This window comes from Harmonia axyridis, chromosome 3, assembly GCF_914767665.1.
Source record: "Harmonia axyridis chromosome 3, icHarAxyr1.1, whole genome shotgun sequence".
Lineage (NCBI taxonomy): Eukaryota > Metazoa > Arthropoda > Insecta > Coleoptera > Coccinellidae > Harmonia > Harmonia axyridis.
This window is the reverse complement of record NC_059503.1, coordinates 9810742-9833679: the sequence shown is the minus strand read 5'-3', so window position 1 is coordinate 9833679 and position 22938 is coordinate 9810742. Positions and strand designations below refer to the sequence as shown.

The 22938-nt window shown below is 33.8% G+C and overlaps 3 protein-coding genes and 1 long non-coding RNA gene across 6 annotated transcripts in view; 2 read left to right on the top strand and 2 right to left on the bottom strand.

The window, feature by feature from the left end:
• The window catches only part of LOC123676536 (tensin-3-like), a 347695-nt gene that overhangs the window by 227129 nt on the left and 97628 nt on the right, over positions 1–22938 (bottom strand). The gene's annotated exons all lie outside the window — the stretch shown is intronic.
• On the bottom strand, positions 7298–8203 carry LOC123676545. The gene is made up of 2 exons (XR_006746962.1): positions 8091–8203; positions 7298–7596 (listed from the first exon to the last, which is right to left on the bottom strand). It is a non-coding gene; the product is annotated as an uncharacterized LOC123676545 (long non-coding RNA).
• On the top strand, positions 13524–22247 carry LOC123676538. The gene is made up of 8 exons (XM_045612488.1): positions 13524–13747; positions 17193–17448; positions 18947–19092; positions 21009–21157; positions 21220–21261; positions 21314–21426; positions 21728–21802; positions 21909–22247. Exons 1-8 carry the CDS (start codon positions 13550–13552, stop codon positions 22184–22186), a joined length of 1257 nt encoding a protein of 418 aa, XP_045468444.1. The 5' UTR covers positions 13524–13549; the 3' UTR covers positions 22187–22247.
• On the top strand, positions 14151–15768 carry LOC123676540. Its single transcript, XM_045612491.1, has one exon. It carries the CDS (start codon positions 14584–14586, stop codon positions 15556–15558), a length of 975 nt encoding a protein of 324 aa, XP_045468447.1. The 5' UTR covers positions 14151–14583; the 3' UTR covers positions 15559–15768.

Genomic DNA, 22938 nt, shown 5'->3' with positions numbered 1-22938 from the left:
ACAAGGGTTCTTGGAGAATTTCCCATAGGACGTAAAGGTCTATAGAACTGTTTATGCTTTGGTGCTTATTATGCTTGTTGAGGATTGTTACATATTGGTTTTGAGTTTGATGTGCAGGGATCAAATGTTGTCAGGGTGTTCTCGGGGGGTTTGAAGTCCAATGTATTGAAATTATGTTTAAGCTGTTGCTGTGACTGAAATATGAAAGAAATGAGGTTTTCAGTCATCTTCTCAGTGATCACGATGTTTTTGTATTTGTAGAAATATTTATTTATGACATGTAGAATAACAAACTCAAAAATGCACCATTAATAATAATATGGAGTGTCAAATAGGTACAAAGTCTGAAATAAAACAAACTTCAAAATTGTTAACATTTCAGTAATAAAACATAGTGTTCTCAAGTACCTAATTTCTCACCTTGCCTTTAAGTTGAGTCGATAGAATGGTTCTAAAACCTTAGGGTAATCTATTATAAAGTTTAATAAAGGTGTGGTTTGGACCTTATTCTGTCTTCTTTATTCTGGAGTTAGTTATTATCAGTGAGCTTTTGTCTCGAAACTTCAAGATACTGCTCTAGATGTAATTCTAGCTTCTAGCTCTAGCTTGTAATTCACAGAGTCACTAGTCCATTGGACTAGTTTATTGATGTTGATTATACTATATTTGACACGATAGAATTAAAATATAGAGCAAAACTGATAAATCAGTGAAAAAATTTTGAAAATCCATCAATAAATGACCGAGAAATAGATTATTTAAATTTACGTATTTTAGCGCGGAACGCCTTTGGTCTGTGACGTCACGGCTCTTGCCTGTGATCGCTACACCATAAATTACGTTCAAATACTTAGCCGCGCCAAGGCTCTCGCGCCGTTTGTAGTTGTACAGTGTAGTTTTAACTCGAGTTTTGTTTTTATGTCACCATAATGGAAGAAGGCTTCATGAAAGGACAAAGTGACAATTTGCCTAAAATAGATATATTCGCAGTGATAGAGTTTTTATCTTCAAATCCATCTTATGTCAGTGCAGAAATAAAAGGAGTTAAACTTTTCAAGTGAGTATCTACTTTTGAGTTTGCTTCATCATGGTTCAACTTATAACGATGATTTATTTAAAAAACGTTTCATAAACAGTTTGTAGTTGAGTACTGGTTGTTGAAGTCTATCAATGGCAAAACATATTTATGTGAGGAGTAAAAAGTAAAAAGAGAAAAAAGTAATTTATATGTATGTATATAGTAAGTTATTTCAGCCATCGTGTAACGAACAAAACACGACACGAACGGCACAAGTGATTGTACACCAATGAATTCGTAAGCACTCTGCGAATACCAGTCGTCTAGTGTGTGACGTCACGACACTTACACGCACTATGAAATTATTCTTCAAAGCGCAACTTCAAAGTCCCATAACTTTTTCATTTCTAGAGATATTTCAATGATTCTTCCACATTTTTGTTTCATTTTACTTAAATTTGCAGAATTAATCCTCAACAAAAAAAAAAACTAGTCCATTATGTTGACAGAGGTGATGGTGAGTGAGCCTTTGCTTTTAGAAACCACCCGATAGCTTTCATTCAATACCTTTTTTGTAAAAAGATTCGTTTTAACTTTCAAAATCTGCTATCACCAGATCCAGAACTCTCTCCCCAGAATTGAGGAGTGTAGTGCTGAATCTATATATCATCCAATCCTTCTTCTCCTTCTTAGGGTGTCGTCTTCTTTTGAAGGTTGATGATCATCTCGATTATCTTCATTCACAACTCCATCCGCTTAAACAGCGTTGTGTTGTTGCTTTGATCACTTAACATGCGATATCCCAATCCAGACTCAACTCTATGTTCCGAAATGGCAATGACGACGCCTTCTGTGAGTCCCAAGACCAGGACTTAAAATACATTAACGGAGCAAAACTTTGGATTGTTCGAGGACGCGTTGCGAGTATTCTAAATGACTTCAAACATGTTTAGGTATCTTACGGAATTGTCGCTAGAAATTAATTTTAGATCAGAAAATTTGGCAAGCTTTTAAATTAATATAAAACGATCAAGATGCAGCTATAATAAACACCATATTTACACCCTGGATGGACGATTTTGTCGACGATAAAATGGACGTAGTGCGCGATACGTATTCCGCACAGAACCATTATTTTCGAAATAAAATTGAACTATTTGCAAGCGTTGTTCAGACGTGAGTCTATTCATGATGAATTGCCAAACCAAACTGAGAATAAATCACTTGACAGCTGTTAAATCGGTTGCCATCTTGAACAGTAATGCCAACTCAAAGTTATATACCTCGAAAAAGAACCCTTTACATATTATTCACTGAATAAAGATCTTCTAGAATTAAAAGTATCAAACATATATCAGGAATCATGAGGGACACGATGGAACCCACCCCATGTATAAAGTTTTCAGCACATATTGATCCTATCCTATTCCTGACAACAAAAAGCGCGCCCTCAATTGAAGTACACCTCCAGTTCTTCGTAATATCTACCGCAGATCTGAATGCTCCTTCCAGTTTAATGAAAACTTTCCTCTTTTGCATTCGAGATTAACTGAGGAAAAGTTTGGAGTGCCCCGAGCTTTAAAGCCCTGAAAGTCTCCACCAGCAAGTACATATGTCAATATTAGTACAGGAGCACAAAATGACGTCGTCCTCGGGGATCAGAACGGAGTATACCCTCTGAAGTTTATTTTTTTCTGTTATTTATGTATACTGGAGACTCGATATCTGGAAGTGCTGATTGTTTTTGGAATTCTTAAAGCATAAATACGGGTATTATACTGTTTCATCAGAGGGGTAAGAGTTGGACTTTCTGTGGCAAGATTGAATGTTTGCTATATTCTGAATGGACTAGTTTTCATTTTTTTGTTGAGGATTAATTCTGAAAATTTAAGTAAAATGAAACAAAAATGTGGAAGAATCATTGAAATATCCCTAGAAATGAAAAAGTTATGGGACTTTGAAGTTGCGCTTGGAAGAATAATTTCAAAGTACGCGTAAGTGTCGTGACGTCACACACTAGATGACTGGTATTCGCAGAGTGCTTACGAATTCATTGGTGTACAATCACTTGTGCCGTTCGTGTCGTGTTTTGTTCGTTACACGATGACTGAAATAACTTACTATATACATACATATAAATTAATTTTTTCTCTTTTTACTTTTTACTCCTCACATAAATATGTTTTGCCATTGATAGACTTCAACAACCAGTACTCAACTACAAACTGTTTATGAAACGTTTTTTAAATAAATCATCGTTATAAGTTGAACCATGATGAAGCAAACTCAAAAGTAGATACTTACTTGAAAAGTTTAACTCCTTTTTTTTCTGCACTGACATAAGATGGATTTGAAGAAAAAAACTCCATCACTGCATATATATATTTTAGGCAAATTGTCACTTTGTCCTTTCACGAAGTCTTCTTCCATTATGGTGACATAAAAACAAAACTCGAGTTAAATTATACTGTACAACTACAAACGGCGCGAGAGCCTTGGCGCGGCTAAGTATTTAAACGTAATTTATGGTGTAGCGATCACAGGCAAGAGCCGTGACGTCACAGACCAAAGACGTTCCGCGCTAAAATACGTAAATTCAAATAATCTATTTCTCAGTCATTTATTGATGGATTTTCAAAATGTTTTCACTGCTTTATCAGTGTTGCTCTATATTTTAATTCTATCTTGTCAAATATAGTATTTTCAACATCACTAAACTAGTTCATTGTCTCAAAAAAAAGTTTTTTAGAAGAAATTGTGATTGTTAGGATCATTCAAAGCCTTCCACTAGGGGATTTTGGTGTAATGAGAAAAACTTTCTTAGAGAATGCTTCAACAAGGAAGCCTCGATATTCAATGATGAATCCCAACTGAGTATCGAAAATGATAAAAATTAGATTTTAGGGAATATATTATGGAACTATGATCTTACATAAAGGAGCACAGTTATGTCATTACCATCAGCGCTCACGTCGCGTCGTCTTTCTGTCAATGTCGTGTTGAGGTTAAATCTACAATGAACTACTTCTGACATAACAAATGAATATTTTGAAGTGAAGCCTAAGATGTCTTAAAACCTGGTGAATGCACTGATTAGATTTTTTTTGCCAATTTTGAGAATATTAGTTAAGGTTCATTAAGTCAACTGTAGGCAGCGCTACTATGACAGATTCTTGTTATTTATAATATTTGATTTTATTCTAGTGAACATTTTGTGAATATTTCACTCCAGATGTACCAAATGGAGATTCATTGTTTTCTTCTTGAAATTCCTAGGAAGTACAAATATCCGCAAGATGATCATTCCTTGTACCTTTTTTTGGACACGATGCACTTTGAATTATACAAGATTTAATATTGAAACAACTAGTTCATTAAAATTCAATTCCTTTTTTTTCTCATTTTAGGGCCTTACATGGAAAAATTTTGAAAACTTTTAGTGATATCGTATTTTTCCGTCATTAGTGGATTTTATATTTTCCTTCGCCACAGTAACATTTTGCACATTTTTCTCATAACGAGAAGTTAATGAAATACATATTACAAATATTTATTATAGACAGGAGACTGAGCCTTGGAATTTATCTTTTGATTTGAAACTTGTTACATCAATCAAATTAAAATCAAAATCAACGAAAAAAGATCGAAAAGACTAGTATGAAATTGCGGCGCCGCCACGAAATAAAACTAATATTCTCGATTTGGTCGAATATCATTGCATTCAAAAATTTTATTTTTCTCATAACGAGAAGTTAATGAAATACATATTACAAATATTCATTATAGACAGGAGACTGAGCCTTGGAATTTATCTTTTGATTTGAAACTTGTTACATCAATCAAATTCAAATCAAAATCAACGAAAAAAAATCGAAAAGACTAGTATGAAATTGCGGCGCTGCCACGAAATAAAACTAATATTCTCGATTTGGTCGAATGTCATTGCATTCAAAAATTTTATTTCATATCTGTTTGTGTTTATATTAAAGAAAGGTGTGCTTTTGACACCAACTGTAAAATTGGAGTGAATATAGGTTTGAATGAAATATTTTCATTATAACTGTTTATTTCATGATTAAGCAAGTAGACTTTCTATCATGTTTTGAATTTCATTGTATTACATTTATCTTTTTCGCATACTTCGCACTCAGAATATTTAGGTGTTCCATCTTTGTTCTTACTTTCACAGGTATCCTTCTTTGTGGTGCAAGATTTATGTTGCTTACCATTTGGAGCTACCAATGAAACGCAGTACTCATAATTTGTGGGACACTTCACAGTTGTTGGCGATTCACATGGTGTTTTAGAACCGCAGTAGAAGCACTCCAGCGTAAGAACTGCAAATATATACCATATTTTCAAACTTTGTTGTGAAGCGATAATGCATTGTGTATTTATCGGTGAAAGCATTTCTACATGTCATTGTAAATTGCCAAGGCGCTAAGTAGCATTGCATTAGCTTCTACAAAAAGTTACATAATAAATAAATGAAATTTTTCTGAAATCGAAAGCTTCGAGATTAATATGACTTCAGGAAATGAGAGAGAGTATAAACTCTCAAGGAGAGTTCTGACTGAGTTTAATAACAATAAAATATAAAAACTCATTCAGAAAGTACAAGATAATGTACACAATCAAACCTATCATCTGAGGAAGAAATTAAATTGCCGCCTGAAAATTCATTTTGCTTTACCTGTTAATTGAATAAAATAATTTAATTTTGTATTCTCGAGAAAATATATAATTATTTTGTGACGAAAAATTAGATGCTTACCAGAACTGATAACACTAATAGTTAATAAGGTAAACAATAGTGATGAAGCCATCGTGGATACTTCGAATTCAAAATGAGGTGAAACCTTCAGATCTTTTATGCTTTTTCGGCTGATTGAAATATCTATTAAAACGAAGGCTCTAATCGAAGAAATGTAAAGAGGTATTATTTTTGATAAGTAATAATGCTGTAATTATGAAAAGTGCTCCTTAGTTATCTCAGAGAAAACCTTCATTTTTACCAGATAATACAACAATTATTCAAAAAGTTTTCGAATATTTCATAATATTTTGTTGCATTATTGACTCATTAGAATATTTATTTTTTTCAACCGTCTCTGAAAATAGTTGATTTTGAATGATCTATGGGGATGAAAATTGTGCTTCATTGATAGCTTATAGAAGCCCAAATAAGTACCTATATGGAAAGAAATATTCTTTCTCATTTTTGTTTGCTTTAATCCTCTATTATGCTCATACAAGAAAATTCTGGGTTTGATTTATTTATAGAATCACAATTGTAGCTATTGATGCCTGGAATTGACACTTCTTCTTTCACATCACTGTTTGAAAATTAACCTTCTGCTTTCAATTTATATAGTGTTTTTTTTTTCAGGATGCCACTAAAAGCAAACGGAAAATTGTACGTAGAATTGTTGTCCATCGTTTTTCTCTTTCAATATCCATTTATTTCGTATCAACTCATTGAGCGCTCATTTTTGAAACATTTTCATCACAATTCCTGTAATTTTAGAATTGTGAGTCAGGGATGTTCTCAATGGATAATGTTCGACTCACTGATGAAGAATTGGTTCTTAAATTTCATTATGTCCGTCTGTAAACTCTCGAACGAAAAGATATAAAACTTTGGAAATTTTCATGATAGATTCAGTTACAAACTCATCATCATCGTGAAGGAATGATCTAACAGGCCAATTGAAAAGTCTCCAGTCTACCATTTTAAATCACAGGTTTTTGGGAAAATTCGATGTTATTATTCAACATAGTTGCCTTCGAAGGCGATACAGCGATTATAGCGATCTTCAAACTTTTCGATACCATTTTTGTAATACGATTAGTCTTTCGCTTCAAAATTTTCGGTTTCAGTGATAATTTCTTCATTGGCGCTAAATTTTTTTTCCAGCGAGCATTTTTTTGAGGGTCTGAGAATAGAAATTGGTCCGTTTTTCAACGATTTCTTTCTTTGAATGATCCAATAACGCTATACAATAATCGTTTCTTATAGCGGCGCTCACATCGTCTTCCTTTCAATGTCGTTTTGAGGTTAAATCAACAATGAAGTAAATTTGACAGAACAAATGAATATTTTGAAATGATGCCGTTTTTCACTTGTCGAGAATACCGTCTCTATGCGCCAGGCAAACGACTTATTGAGTGACATGTTATTATTGCAAATTTTGTTTCATATATTATCTCTTTGTATTTATATTAAGGAAGGTGTACTTGTGACACCAACTGTTAAATTGGAGTGAATATAGGTTTGAATAAAATATTTTCATTATAACTATTTATTTCATGAATACGCAGGTAGACTTTCTATGATTTTTTGAATTTCATTGTATTACATTCATCTGTTTGGCATAATTCGCACTCTGGAAATTCAAGTTCTCCATCTTCCATCTTACTTTCACACTTATGCTTACTTCCGGTGCAAGATTTGAAAGGCTCACCATTTCGAAATACTAATGAAAAGCAGTAATTATATGGTTGGCGGCACAATACAGTTCTTGGCGATTCACATTCTCTTTCAGAAGTGCAGTAGAAGCACAACGTCATCGTAAGAACTGCAAATATATACCATAGTTTCACACTTTGTTCTGAAGCGATAATGGAATTTATGATTGGTTGGATTGACTGGTTTGATTGATTTCATCCTGATATATCTAGAATGCGTCAAACAACATTGTCATAATTTTTTTGTCATTTGGCTGTATATAACTTTCACAAAAAGATACATAATATATAATATATGAAATTTTTCTGAAATTGAAATCGTCGAGATTAATATGACTTTAGGAAATGAGAGAGGGTATAAACTTTCAAGGAGAGTTCAGCCTGAGTTTAATAACAATAAAATATAACAAACTCATTCAGAAAGTACAAGATAATGCACACATTCAAACCTTTCCTCTGAGGAATAAATTAAATTGATGCCTGAAGATTCATTTTGCTTCACCTGATAATTGAAGTAAATGATTTAATTTTGTTTTCTTGAGAAAAGATGATTATTTTGTGACAAATTTAAATTGATATATTTCTCTCATAATTAAATACTTACCAGAACTGATAGAACTTATAGTAAGTAATGTAAAAAATAGTGATGAAGCCATCTCAGATACTCTGAATTCAAAATGAGGTGAAATATCTATTGATACAAGGCTCTAATCGAAGAAATGTAAAGAGGTACTATTTTGATAAGTAGAAATGCTGTAATTATAAAAACTGCTTTTTAGTTATCTCGGAGAAAACCTTCACTTTCACTTGATAATACAATGATAATTACTCAAAAAGTTTTCGAACATTTCAAAATGTTTCGTTTTATTATTGACCCATTGGAATATTGATTTTTTCAACCGTCTCTGAAAGTTGTTGATTTTGAAGAATCTATAGAGAAGAAAACTGATTCATTGACAGCTTATAGAAGCCCAAATGAGTACATATATGGAATGAAGCATTCTTTTTCATCTTTATTTACTTTAACCCTTTATTATGCTTATTGAAGATAATTTTTGGTTTGATTTCACTTATAGAATCACAATTGTAGCTATCGATGCCTGGAATTGACACCGCTTCTTTCATATTACTGTTTAAAAATCAACCTTTTACGTCCAATTTATATAGTGTTTTTTTCAGGATGCCACTAATAGCAAACAGGAAATTTGACCACCGTACGTAGAAGTCTTGTCCATTGTTTTGCTCTTGTAATACCGATTCATTTCGTATCAACTCATTTAGCGCTCATTTAAGGAACATTTTCATCACAATTCCTGTAATTTTAGAATTGTAAGACGAGGATCCTCTCAATGGATAAGGTTCGACTCACTGATGAAGAATTGGTTCTTAAATTTTATGATGTCCGTCTGTAAACTCTCGAACGAAAATATATAAAACATGATAGATTCAGTAACAAACTCATCATCATGGTGAAGGAATGATTTATCCAGGAATCTATCGTTCAAAAACGAAAACTGCAAAAGTTTGTTCCTAATTTCCCTACTTTATTATCAGGAAATACTTCACAAAAATCCTGGATCCCAATAGCCGACATATTTTCCCGATAAATAACAACAGGGCGATGCATTCTTCAAAATCTCCAGTTCACCCTATCGTTGACACAAATTCCTAAGGCAGTTATTTATGCTGAAAAACTTCTCGACTTGAAAAAACGAACGATACGCGATATACAGAGAGAATATTTCAGATATGTACTGCCGTAAATTTCAATTTGAGGCCGTTTTTATATCCGGCCGATCTCTTTACATACGAAGCTATCCTGGATTTGGTGATTTAGTCCTTCATAAATCTTGAATTAAGAGCTGGCTGGCGACATGTTCCACCCACTCGTACTGTGTACACGAGTTGGCAGTCAAGGGTGTAATATTATTCACTGCGGTGGATTTAATGCAAGGGAAAAACAGTGACTGAGAAGGCTGTTCGTGGGGATCCTCCTCTAGAGGGTGTTCCATTATAATTTTGCGTGTGAGGTCAAATTTTCCAATTCGGTTTATGAAAAAAATTGGGAAAAATGTTGAAGCAGCTCTTGCGAGTATCTACTAACTGATCTGATGATCAATGATTGAAATCCTACAGAGGAGCTCCATAAATATTGCGTTTCGAAATTTTGTTTTACTGATGATTTCGAATACGAATTCAGGGAAGATAAAACACTACATTCGAATGTAAGCTTCATGTCAAATTTGATATTGATCGCGTCAACTAAAATGTGGAAAACCAAGAAAAATATCGAAAAAAAAATGATATCTTAGTGATGACCAAAATCATTTATTTCGTGTAGATATGTTATATGCCTGTAGATGAATAATAAAATAACAGTGTGAAATTTGGATTATATATGTGAAATAATCACTCGTTATTTTTATTTGATGTGGCTATTGTACCCTTGGAGACCCTAGATATTCTTATATATCCATGAGGGGTTCTTGTTCTTACCCTCATGTCCATAATTTAGGACCGCTCAAAATGTTTTGACGTCAAGTTAGTGCATTTTTCTATATTTCTGGAGGACATTTTTCGGAATAGGTCATAAATGAGTATCATATATTTCGAAATGTATGAACTTGTGATTATGCGGATTATTTTAGTATTTACGTGTGGTCGTATATTCTTTTATAATGGTTCAAAGGTTCCTACTGCTGACTTCTGACATGACTTAAAAACATTCCTTATTTTTTTCGAAGATTTATTTCGAAAGGTTTGAATAACCTTCATATTACAGTATGAGAGTAGTAAAATTGGTTGTGGATGATACAATTCAACAAAAACATGGATAGAGTGCAGACGAAAAAAATCGAGCAGTCTACAAAAATCATTTTTTATCCAACTATCTTTGCACACTTGTTCCCGAAACTAATGAACGAATTCTCTTGTAATTTTCACTAGTTGATTTAAAAAATTATATGGTTTTCTTAAATTGAAATCAGATAGAAATGAGAAACTTATAGTCCATTGAAGACCGTCACGCGTTGAAATAAAATACATAAATAAAGGTTTATGCTCATGAAATTTTGTTGATTTTATAATCATTATAGTTGTGATCATTGTTAAAAATTTTGAATGATTTTATGTTACCTACTTCTGAATAAACTTTACTTCTTTCTTCTTTTCTTTCAATGCAGATGATACAATTTGAAATGGTTCGCGTGGTAAAACTGTGTATTATTTTTTCACATTACTAAGGTCATTTTGTTATCTTTCAAATAAAAAAAAATGTTTATCCATTGAATAATTCGGAAGATTAAATACCTACTAAGATATGCCATAGCATATGAAAAATTTGAAGGTGAATACATTCAATTCACTTTTTTCTGCTACGGATATAGTAGTATAACATTTTGATGTATAAGTTCATCGAGGAACATAACAATATATTTTCCCCAGAAAGAAATCTACAAAACACCGACATTCGCACAACATTTCACGCGAAACATATTTTAAATCGAAGATTTATAACCAGATTTGTACGTGGTGAGACACCGATGTCAACAACTATATATTTCCACATATTCCTGGCTATTTACAGCTACCAAACATCCTTGGGGGCCGTCTTACTCGATGGCTTTTTGTTCCACAAACGTCCTTCCGGGTGGCTGGGCTCATGGTGAGGGGATGTCATGCCGAAGTCGATGTAGATAAGTTAAATGGGTCCTGGCGTTCGAGAACAGGAGTTACTAAGATTTCCGACACAGGGCAGCATTAACCAGATAGCAAAATGTAGATGAGTCACAGAACAGAGGCCATAAAAAAGATTAGGCGGGCGTACAAACCACGTTTGATGGTATCGTGTTGGAAAAATATGCACATCGATGGAACTGATGATTACACTTCAGAATGATGTACCTAACACAGATAAGACAGAAGGTTGGATCATCTTAAGCATCTAAGAATTCAGAATTTTCAAGGTTTTCGTATTTTTGTTTTATCTTTAATCATCCATAATCGCAGTATATAAAAAAAAATATCAGTCGACTATTTGTATGATTTACTATAACTACATATATTCTGATGTTCCATATCTACTTCTGAACTATCTCCAATTTCGCGCAAAAAAAATTTTTCTGAATAATATACAACACAGGACCAATAATTGTTTACTGAGGCACCCCCGAAAGAAATGAAGAAACGGGACAAATGAACTCCTCCTTTCTTCACTATGAAAAAGATTGTGTCCTTTCAGTAAAAAATACCTCAACCAATCGAACTCCACCTTAGTAATTCTACATTCTTCCAATGTTGTCAGCACTTCGTGGTTCGCGTAATCGAATGCACAAACAAATTGTATATATTTCACTTCGTTGACACTGATTATTCCATAAATATCCAACAGATGAAACTATGATGTTAAAAATTAATGATTTTTATTTACATCCTTTCATTCAGAAATGATATTCAAAAGGAAGCAAGTTTTTCATTATTTATGGATTGAATAACGAAATTCATTTGAAATATTTTAGAAGCACCCTTTTACTCAAGTGAAAAGATGTGAACTAATGAAAACTAAACTGCTAAACAATCGTTGAATAAGTTCGAAAATCATTTCAGCTAACCCAATCCTGTTTTCGATAAGATTTTATGTTCTGTCGAGATACATACATCGATTTGCGTCTGAAGGCAAAAAGGAACAAATAATTCCTCCCTAAACTTTGGTCCCCCATCTTCCTTATCTCAATGAACCCCGAATTTCCTGCCATTGATATGATTGAACTGCTTGAATTGATTACTTTTGCAGTTTGTGCCGTCATCATGTTGCCGTTTAGAATAAAACTGTATTTACGAATATAATTATGAGGTTCTTCTTTCAACATTAAGTTGGCGAAAATCAATATCTTATTTTTAAATAGAAAGACATAAGTATACATTGATCTAAAATTTTGAGCAGAAAGAGTGATTTGAGCGAGTGAAATATCGAAATTATCTTGAATATTTTATTTCAATGTTAAACATTGAATTTTTTTTCTGGCGAGACGCATTACATCAATCCAATTAGAAATAAAATTATTCCAAGAAATAGAAAACAAGTTTCCTTCGTTCTTTCATTATCTTATCACGAGAAGAGCTCTATGGAAGCTTTTGTTGAGAAGTTACAAGAGTTGGACATTATATCAATGTTCCTCAACAATAAACAAAAAAAATTCTTTGAATTGTCCACTTTCGACATAAAAGCAAGCCTCACTTCCACGAACTGAAGATTTTGTTGGTCGGCGGATCAGATTTAGGTTGTTTCTTATTCGTTTTTCTGTATTCTGAATTATATTAATTGAAGATTGATGATTCTAGTATGTGATTTCAACATGATAGAAGTTATATTTCATATATCTCGATAAACAAAATCTACCAGATTGAAATCAGTTGAACGAGGCGACTATGTCATTAGTTTCCCTTGACCTTTCTATTTATTAGAGAAATTTTAATTTAACCAAGCTGCAACTCATTTCCATTAATGTGGTGGGGTATCATCGTGCTGATAACAAGTGTTGTGCTCTAGATCATCAATAAAGTCTAAAAGTTTATGCACCAAAAATGTTTATACAAATCTGCATATGAACAATTATTTAAATATCAACTGACCTTGAATAATTGTTGAAAATCTCACCCCAGACGTAAACACTCGAACATTGCTGATAGCATCTTGATCTAATGGTTATAGGCAAATGTTTAGACCTATGTTTATAGGTGAGAAGGTTCAGAATGAGCAGAACTATTATCTGTCAAAGTTTGTCATAGAGTTTGTAGAAGTTTAAAATATAAGTGAAAATATAAGAGAGTACACAACCTATGCAACTTTTGAAAAATATTATCAAATCAGTAAGAGTTTTCAATTATATTGTCAGATCCAATTTTATAAAAGATACATACAACTTGAAAGCGAAGCACATTGATTTCAGAAATGCATAATTTATACAGAAATGTCAAAATGAAAATAATCCACTTGTCATTTTGTCATCAATTCTATGAACTTCTAGGTCAGATCAAATTTGGAAATGACATATCCAAGGCTCTATGATCAAGTATCAGCTCCTAATATTGCTTTTCTGTTTACGTATGTCAGAATCTAATTCTGATAGATGCAAAAAACACATACAGAATTCCCTATTTCCCAACTATGCTGCAGTGCCAACGTATGATATCAGGGAATGGGTAGTTAATCTTAATCTGCAACGTTGTACCATTGTCGAGGTCGGAGAGTATTACAGCGCAGTGAGTATCCTGTTCCATTTACTGACAAACCGACTGTCATTACGCCTTTTTTTTAATCAGATGAATTGTGGGGTGAATTAATGCACTCGCCAAAGGACACGCGTACTTTTCTGGGTCAGAGATTGTTTACTATAATAATTAATTTTAATAATGATTCAAAAGTGATGAAATTTTGCTTACTTACTAATTTTGGGTATTAGATCACGAATCCGGTGACATAAATTCCTCAATCCTGCTAGTTTTTTTTTAAAAAATTTGTAAAATTGGCGTGATGAAGGTGAGGTTATCCACATTAATAGCTAGTTTTCTTGTATTTTATCAACTGATTCTCGTTAGAAATGATTAATTAATCATATTTCAAGCTTTTCCCAAAAAAAAAATGGCTTTTTTTTGTCAAAAACTACTATTTTATTCATTGTTTACATCCGGTGGCGGCCATTATGTTCAATACGTAACGTCTGTCAAATGCTAAATAATCTGCAACGTTGCCAGTATGCCCAGATCTTCTTGATGGGATCGGATTTGTAGTTGAATGAGATTATGAAATATTAACAGGGATCGAATTTTCGCGGCCCTTTTGGTATTGAAAAATTGGCAAGTGCATTATATGTGAAGATCTTTGTTAATTGGTTTCAACTATCTATGGTTTTCATTGAACAAGTATTCCCGCTCTTTTCAACAAGTATTCCCGCTCTTTTGATCAAATCAGTCTATAGCTGATAACCGTATAGTGATTAGTGAACAGTTTGTTTCCGAACTATTAAAGCGAAGTGCTAGTGTGAACTGTGAAGTGTTTTTTGATTAATTACAGTGAGGGTAATAATACAGTAAGTAAGATGGATACAGATATATGTGCCGGATGTAAGTATTCTCTTAAAAATTTTTTATCTATGTGTGAAAATGATGATCGATTGAAAGAGTTTTTAAAAGTTCACGGTGTGATTGATTGTGCAGATGTAATAATTTGTCCAAAATGCAACAAACCGTGCAAATTTTTTGAACGACACAACAAATACGTTTGTAATACTACAACAGTTGTAGTAAATGCTAGAAATAGAAGAGTTCGCCAGAGATGTGGCTTCATTCAGACATCCAGAAAAAACACTTTTTTCTCGGGAAGTAAGAAGTCTGTCCAGGAAATATGCCAGTTTGTCGCATTTTGGCTGGTTGGTTTCAAGCAAGAACAACTTGAACTCGAAACGGAATGGAGCAGAAGGACAGTTGTAGACTGGGTTAGTTTTTGCAGGGAAGTTTGTTTTATAATTGTACGCGATCATACTGAACCTTTAGGGGGACCGGGCAAAATTGTGGAAATAGATGAAGCGAAATTTGGTCGGAGAAAATATAATCGAGGTAGAATTATAGAGGGGCAGTGGATTTTTGGGGGAATCGAACGAGAATCCAAGAAAGTATTCATGGTTCCAGTTGCCGATAGGAGTCAGGATACTTTGTTGGAAATAATCAAGGAGTGGATTCTTCCAGAAACCACTGTTATGTCCGATTGTTGGAGATCCTATGATTGTTTGGAAAATGAGGGTTTCCAACATCTGAAGGTTAACCACTCGTTAAACTTTGTGGACCCTGACACTGGAGCTCATACCCAGAATGTTGAGAGGCTTTGGAGGGATATCAGGTTTGATATTCCTAGATTTGGAAGGCGCTCGGACAATTTTGTTTATTACTTGGCCGAGCATTATTTTCATCGGAAATTTCCTAAATTCACCGATAGGTTCCATGAATTCTTTAAATATATTGCTGAAGTATATCCCCCCACAGACACTCAACATGAAGGGGAGGGTACCAGTAGTTAGTTTTATTTTGATTATATATTTCCATCTATAGATTAGCTTCATCAACGTATATTTCACTGTAATTTACTATTTTTCACTTTATTTTACTATATTCTACTTCTATTCATGTTGTTCTTGCTCGTTCCAAATTTTTCCTATTTTTTTTCCAAAACCCAAGTTTTCCTCATTTCCATTATCCTTTCCTGGCAAAGGTGGCCTACACCTCCTCGTGGTCTTAGCTGGATAGCTTTTCCAAACATTTCATAGTAGGAATATGTTGGAACAAGTTAACAAAGATGGGCCAAAATACTTATTTTCGCAATAAATAAACCTTAAAATCAGTTCGTAATAGGTATATAAATTATAATAAACTTGCCGAATTTTCTATTCCAATATGTGCGCGAAAATTATGAGTTTCCATACAGTTTTATAATACGTCATAATCTCAAACAATTTATTAATATGAATTTCTACCAAGTAAAGACCGATCCCATCAAGAAGATCTGGGCATACTGGCAACGTTGCAGATTATTTCGCATTTGAGTCATTTGACCGACGTTACGTATTGAACATAATGGCCGCCACCGGATATAAACAATGAATAAAATAGTAGTTTTTGACGAAAAAAAGCCATTTTTTTTTTTGGAAAAGCTTGAAATGTGATTAATTAATCATTTCTAACGAGAATCAGTTGATAAAATACAAGAAAACTAGCTATTAATGTGGATAACCTCACCTTCATCAAGCCAATTTTACAAATTTTTTAAAAAAAAACTATCAGGATTGAGGAATTTATGTCACCGGATTCGTGATCTAATACCCAAAATTAGTGAGTAAGCAAAATTTCATCACTTTTGAATCATTATTAAAATTAATTATTATAGTAGGTAAACATTTACCTTAGTATTTGTCATGAGGACGTTGCAAAATGCATTCTGAGTATTCCATCCCACTTTTAATCACTCTACCTAGAGATTATTAATGAGAATCCTTTCCTCCACATTTGCTGTAGGATATAGTTCTTTTCATTTTGAATTTGATCATAATTTGGTTGTATTTCATCACTTGATATGTGATAATAATACTGCAAAACCTGGTTTCACAAGTATTTTGATTGAATTTAATTCCATCACTTGTTATGGAGTGAATATTACGAAATTATTTTGGTGACATAGAGAATGAAGTGTATCTGTGATATGAATTGATTGTCATGCAATTGGAGTTTTCGAACCATCATAATTATTTTTCAATATAAACAAACGAGCATCAATTCGGGATTTTGAAAATACTCCGCCTGAAATTATTAAAGCTGCTCGTACAAAAGTATACTACTTCAGAAATCATAGGATATACATGAAAAATACTATACTCGTTTTAGGGGCTGACAAGAAGCAAAGAAGATAGATTTTCTCTTGAAAAACGTGTTTCTGATTCTCAGGTCTCTTATCATTGGAATAATGAGAGTATGTCCAAAAAATGAATAATATAAATCTTCGCTATCATACGCTGAAATGTACGATGCCTCTTTTACATTTCCTTTGCTAATACTGAGATTACGTTGACACATGCTTTGTTGTTTGAAATTGATAATGTTTTAGTATTGTTCTATCTCAGAAGAATGTGACACAGAATATAATATACTGACTTTGTTGTAGTTGTTCCTGGAAGACCACAGCCCTGGTGGGCCCTACAATTTCTACTTAGGCATGTGTGACCATGGGACAATGAAGAATTGGCAGTTATGCTCATCAGAACTTGCAATGAAGAGAAGAGATGTGTGCACCATGAATATTGAGAATACGGTAATGAGCAGAGTACATAGGAGATTCTGCGATATCCACTACATCACGCAAACGCAACAGATGTGTAACTGTAGCAATTTGATGGATACTACACTTTATAGGGTTAGTGGTGAGTTCAAATTCCGTTTAATTTTTTTCTGATTACTTTTTCTTTCAAATGGAAATGCTGCTCTATTCAGAACTCACTTCTTGTTTGAAAAATGATAGAATTTTTCTAGAATTCAAAGAAAACAAAGTCCTATCAGCTTGGTCCCGCATAAGCAATATTTTGTAGCTACATGATGTATCGTTGTCCTACTTTGTTGTGAATATTGTACGAGTTTATCGATTCTTTCGGAATCCTTGCTACAGATAGGGAGAATGAGCACCAAAACTTAATATCAATTTGATAATCAGAAGTTGCAATCTGCATTTTTATGATAATTTGGATGTCCCTGACGATTTCGAAAGAATTGTTCGGAATTTTGAAAGTGTAGTACTGTACCAAAGTTTTTTCCACATTTTTCTGCTACTACTACTGCTCCACGAAAAAAAAAGTTCTGGAGGAAAGAAAAGTGAGCCCTGTTCCATGAAAAATATCACCCCGTTCGCATCTTCATGAAACTTTTGTTTTGTTTAATTTTTAAATGTCAGTTTTACAAAACTTCGATTTGCCCATCAATAGATTTAGATTAGAATTCTATTGTTCAACCAAAACCAAACAGAAATTGTACACTGAAATGACAATCATTGAAATCAAGGTTTTGAGAATATATCTGAATGAATGAGTCATATGAATTATGATTTTATCATTGATTTATCCTTGACTGGTTGTGTAGTTACCTCAATGAAAGAACTGTGTCTTTTAATATAAAATTTATTCCGATAATCACGATATTGGCCTTGGAGTTTCTCAGGGTACAGTGCTAGGGCCCCTTTAATTTATATTGTTTGTAAATGGTTCGCCTGTAAAGTTAGCCTCCTTCTTAATAACGTTATTTGCTGATGATGTATTTATGGTGGTTTTCTGGCAGGTGTTCTGAAGAAATCTGTACAATTTTCACAACAAAGTAGACCAACCAAACATCAGTGCCTTCGAATTTATTATGAGGCAATTTGTTAATTGGTGCCTCTCAAACAATTTGATGGTGAACGTTGATAAAACTGTATGCGTTTACTTTTCTATAAAAAATAATTGAATCAGAGCTTTTAGCAGCTCAATTCCATAGAATATATGTGGACAGAAATTTTAGATTGACTACTCATATTGACAAATGGATGGAATTATCAGGTCAACATGAGAATGTAACTAGAAAAACACAATTTTTTCCATTACCTAAACATGGGACCCACAAGTTTGAATGCTGTCCTTTAGTCCGAAGTATCCAGTTATTGAATCATTTTCCACCAACTGTAAAGCTCTTGAATATGAAATAGTTCGAAAAAAAATCGAATCTTCTCTTGAAAAAAGGTATTCATTCCGTAAATGAATATTTATTCGCCTCCTTAGTTGTTTAGCTCTCTCGTGACCTGCCCTATACACCATGCAGTGTCTCAAGGGATACATAAAAATATTATTACTATAAACTGTTAAGTCGAGTTGACAAGATGATCCCGATTGGTTCCAGGATTTCCCACCTGCTTCGTGGACCCGTTGCCTGACAGCCTGTGCGGAGCCCTGAACGTCTGCGGGCTGCACAAGTGTAACGCCAGCACCGTCCTTGGCCGAATTCACTCCGTACAATGTGATCCTAATTGCAAGGGAGAACAGCCGGTGAGTCGTTCCCTGTCGAACTTACTGTTGTGCCTCGATAATGGGCACGGGATTTGATGAATATTCAACCGGACCTGGGGAGAACCTGGAGCGACGTGTAACGTTACTTGAGAGTAACCGAAAACTCCGGACCGTAATAAGGTCGTCTGCTGATGCCTCGTATGAAATTTCATTTTCTCCACGATATATTTCGTGAGAATCGCCGTACCAGAGTTTGACTCCAGTAACAGGCCAAATGAAAAGTCCTCGGTCTACCATAGTAAAACATTTTTTTTTGCAAAATTCGATTTAATTATTCAACATAGTTGGCTTCGAGGGCGATACAGCGATTATAGCGATCTTCCAACTTTTCGATACCATTTTTGTAGTATGATTTGTCTTTCGCTTCGAAATAGGCCTCACTTTCGGCGATTACTTCTTCATTGGCGCTAAATTTCTTTCCTGCGAGAATTCTTTCGAGGTATGAGAACAGGAAAAAGTCGCTAGGGGCCAGATCTGGCGAATACGGTGGATGCAGGAGCAATTCAAAGCCCAATTCATGCAATTTTGCCATTGTTTTGATTGATTTGTAACACGGCGCGTTGTCTTGATGGAACAGCACCTTTTTTTTCGTCAAATGGGGCCGTTTTTTAACGATTTCATGCTTTAAACGATCCCTTTAGGAGGTAATCAACAATTATTATCCTTACGCATCCCAGAATACTATTGCCATAACCTTGCTAGCAGACTGTTGTGTTTTTCCTCGCTTTGGATTCGGCTCATCGTGTACAATCCACTCAGCTGACTGTCGATTAGGCTCCGGAGTGAAATGATGGATACCTACAAGTTTCAGCCATTGTCACATATCAACGCAAAAATGCACTCAAACAGCTTCAAACACTGCCCAGAATCATTAACACGTTGTTGCTTTTGATCGATTGTGAGCTCGAGCGGCTACCATTTCGCACATAGCTTTCTCATGTACAAATATTCGTGAATAATATGATATACACGTTCAGATGATATCTTCACAATATCTGCGCTCTCGATCAACTTCACTTTACGGTCATTCAAAATTATTTTGTGAACTTTTTTGATTTTTTTCGTTGGTGACATGCTCTTTTGCGCGTTCACTGCGTTCACCGTCTTCGGTGCTCATTTCAATGATGGTTGATTTTCCTGGTGCAGACCCCGGAAACTATTCATCAAGCCAAGATTTTGCTTCAACTTTATTTTTTCCCATCAAAAAGCAATATTTTTTCAGCACTCGAATTTCTTTTTTTTTAAATAACAAAAGTAGCTACACCCACAACGCAATATTATCTCACAAACTAATGGTGGGACTGCTGTCAAATTTTGACAAGTATCGTTTGAAGGTTGGTACTAACTAAAAATCATATAGATTTAATACTAGCACAGCCATCTGTGCATCAGACCGGGACTTTTCAATTGGCCTAATATTCAAATAATTCATCTAATTTGTTGAATTCACATACACATGCACTATCGAAACAAATTTTACGCTCATTGCTTTAATGGATCAGCTTATATATAAATATTTTTCATTCATTTCGAGATTGAATTCATGTTGTGTTTTTTCAGTAATTTTTATGGTTTTTATTTCATTCATAACACATTGAAGAAATTAATTACCGTCTAAGAGATATAGAGGCGAGTTGGTTTTTTCAATGAGACACCCTATATATGACTTGGTTACAATGAATACGAACAGCCTGGTCCGAAAGTGGTGAAACACGATACCACCTTGATTTTAAATGGGAAAGCCCATTTTTATAAAATACTCCAAGAAATTTTGATTTCGAAATACCTACTTGTCATCATTTATCTATGGTACTCTTTGATATAGGTCATTAAAGTTGAAGAGTCCTTAATTCTAGATCTAGATCTAGATTTTGATAGTTATTTTCTGCTTTCAGTTCTGTGAATGGCCTATCGGTTTACAAACTGCTCAGCCGCCAATGGTTTTCTCGCTCTGGTCGGATTGGTATGAGTTAGAGAAAAGAGATGATCGGGCTCTGGATACTCAAGTACGGTACTACGAAGCGAAATGCGTGAACAAATATACGTAAGACTGTTTTTCTCCTAGCTTAATAGCATCATTTTCGAAATATTTTTCTTAACTTGCAGATATACGGGTGGCATAGACTGTTTAGGACCAGGAACTAGCTGGTATGTTTTCCAGTTATGTAGACACATTGAATCTAACTTAAAATTTTTTTAGCTGCCCTCCAGATGTTCTTCAGTGTAAATGCAAAACATTTTTGGAAGATGCCACTCTCAAAGTGAGGAGATGGGTTGTGGTACCCATTGAACATAGCACCATCAAATCGAAGGGTTAGTATAACTTTTCAATAATATAATTGGGAATTTTCAACATAACTGAAATTCACAAAATAATCATTTTAATTTCGACTATTTAATTTTCAAACAATATTAATATCATTGAAATTCTCGAGATGAGAACAATGAAATTGTATATTGAGGAGGAAGGAAATGTTTGATTTATCAATTCTTTCTGCTTTGCTTGCTAAAAATTTCATCTCTGTTCTTACTTGTTTCTATTCAACGCAAGATTTTGAGCTTGTACTCATTTTTTTTGTCGGAGAATGGAGTAAAATTCAATAAAAACTTGCAGATTATGATGTAGACGATGACATTATGATGCATAAACACAGAATAAGAAAAGATGTTGCCTTTGTAATCAAAAGAGGTGAGTTCGATAAAATATCAATATACCAAATGAGGGAACTACATCCCTTTTTCAACATTGTTCATTTTCTACGTATATTAAATTCAACATTTGTTGCATCTACTAGATAGCGGTTTCTATGAGGATGACGAAGAAGACGAAGATGACATAGGAGACGAAGATATTGCTATCGAGGAAGAACGTATGACTAGGAAAATAGATATGGATGCAGCACAACAACAAGAAGAAAATGATGAATCACCTCCAACAGACACAGAAGAAATAATTAAAGACAGCAAAATCAAGGATGGTAAAATAACACCGAATAAAAGGGACAATTCAGCAATTTTAACACTAAGACTAAATCATTTCTTATTTTTTATATCTTTAAATTTAATTTTATGATATACATTCCTGTATTTATCAGATTATTGTATTTTAATCGAATAAATACCAATTATGATAGTTTTCGTTCATCCCTCGGTTCATTCTTTGTATTTATGAAGAAAACAGAGAAAAAGAAAATAGTATAAATTATTAAGAGAAAAATATAAATAAAAAAAATACAGGATGTGGAACTTTTATTTCGAAAACTGAATATCAATACTGGATAGAATGTTCTACATCTGCTCAACACATCCTCATAATGATCTTATGGCTGATTTGTTTTTGCTTATTGCTTATCGAATGAAAGTCTTGTTATTAAGGAACGTTCTTCAGATAGATAAATTTCTATACAATCCAAAAGAATTTTAAATATGTTTTCTCTTGTACAAATAATATCGAACGATTCCGCTACTTTTTTCATTTAATTAGCAATAAATTATTCAGCAGAATGGGAAACACTGACCCTAGAGCGAAGTTGAGTTCTGGTCAACACTCTGTATGTTGATGGCAAAGACATTTCCTCTATTCAGCAAGATAAATTTCGCATTCATTCATCCCTTCCTTGAATAAAAACACCACGAGAGTGGAATTCCATTATCAAAGCACACGAAATCGTTTCCAAAGTTCCTGATGACTAATTAACTTTAAATTGATTCAATAAAAGTGAAACCAGGACCCTTTATCCGATTTAGCTTGTTCGGCAAAGGATAATTATTTCGGTTCTGCAGATATAGGGATGATATTGCAGACCTCAAAAGTTTCCTTTCCCG

Coding starts and splice junctions, on each gene's coding strand:
- LOC123676540 (XM_045612491.1), top strand. CDS start 14,584: ATGGATACAGATATATGTGCCGGATGTAAGTATTCTCTTAAAAATTTT.
- LOC123676538 (XM_045612488.1), top strand. CDS start 13,550: ATGATCAAGTATCAGCTCCTAATATTGCTTTTCTGTTTACGTATGTCA. Junction 19,093..21,008: donor ATTGCAAGGGAGAACAGCCG/GTGAGTCGTTCC, acceptor TTCTGCTTTCAG/TTCTGTGAATGGCCTATCGG. Junction 21,158..21,219: donor AAATGCGTGAACAAATATAC/GTAAGACTGTTT, acceptor CTTAACTTGCAG/ATATACGGGTGGCATAGACT.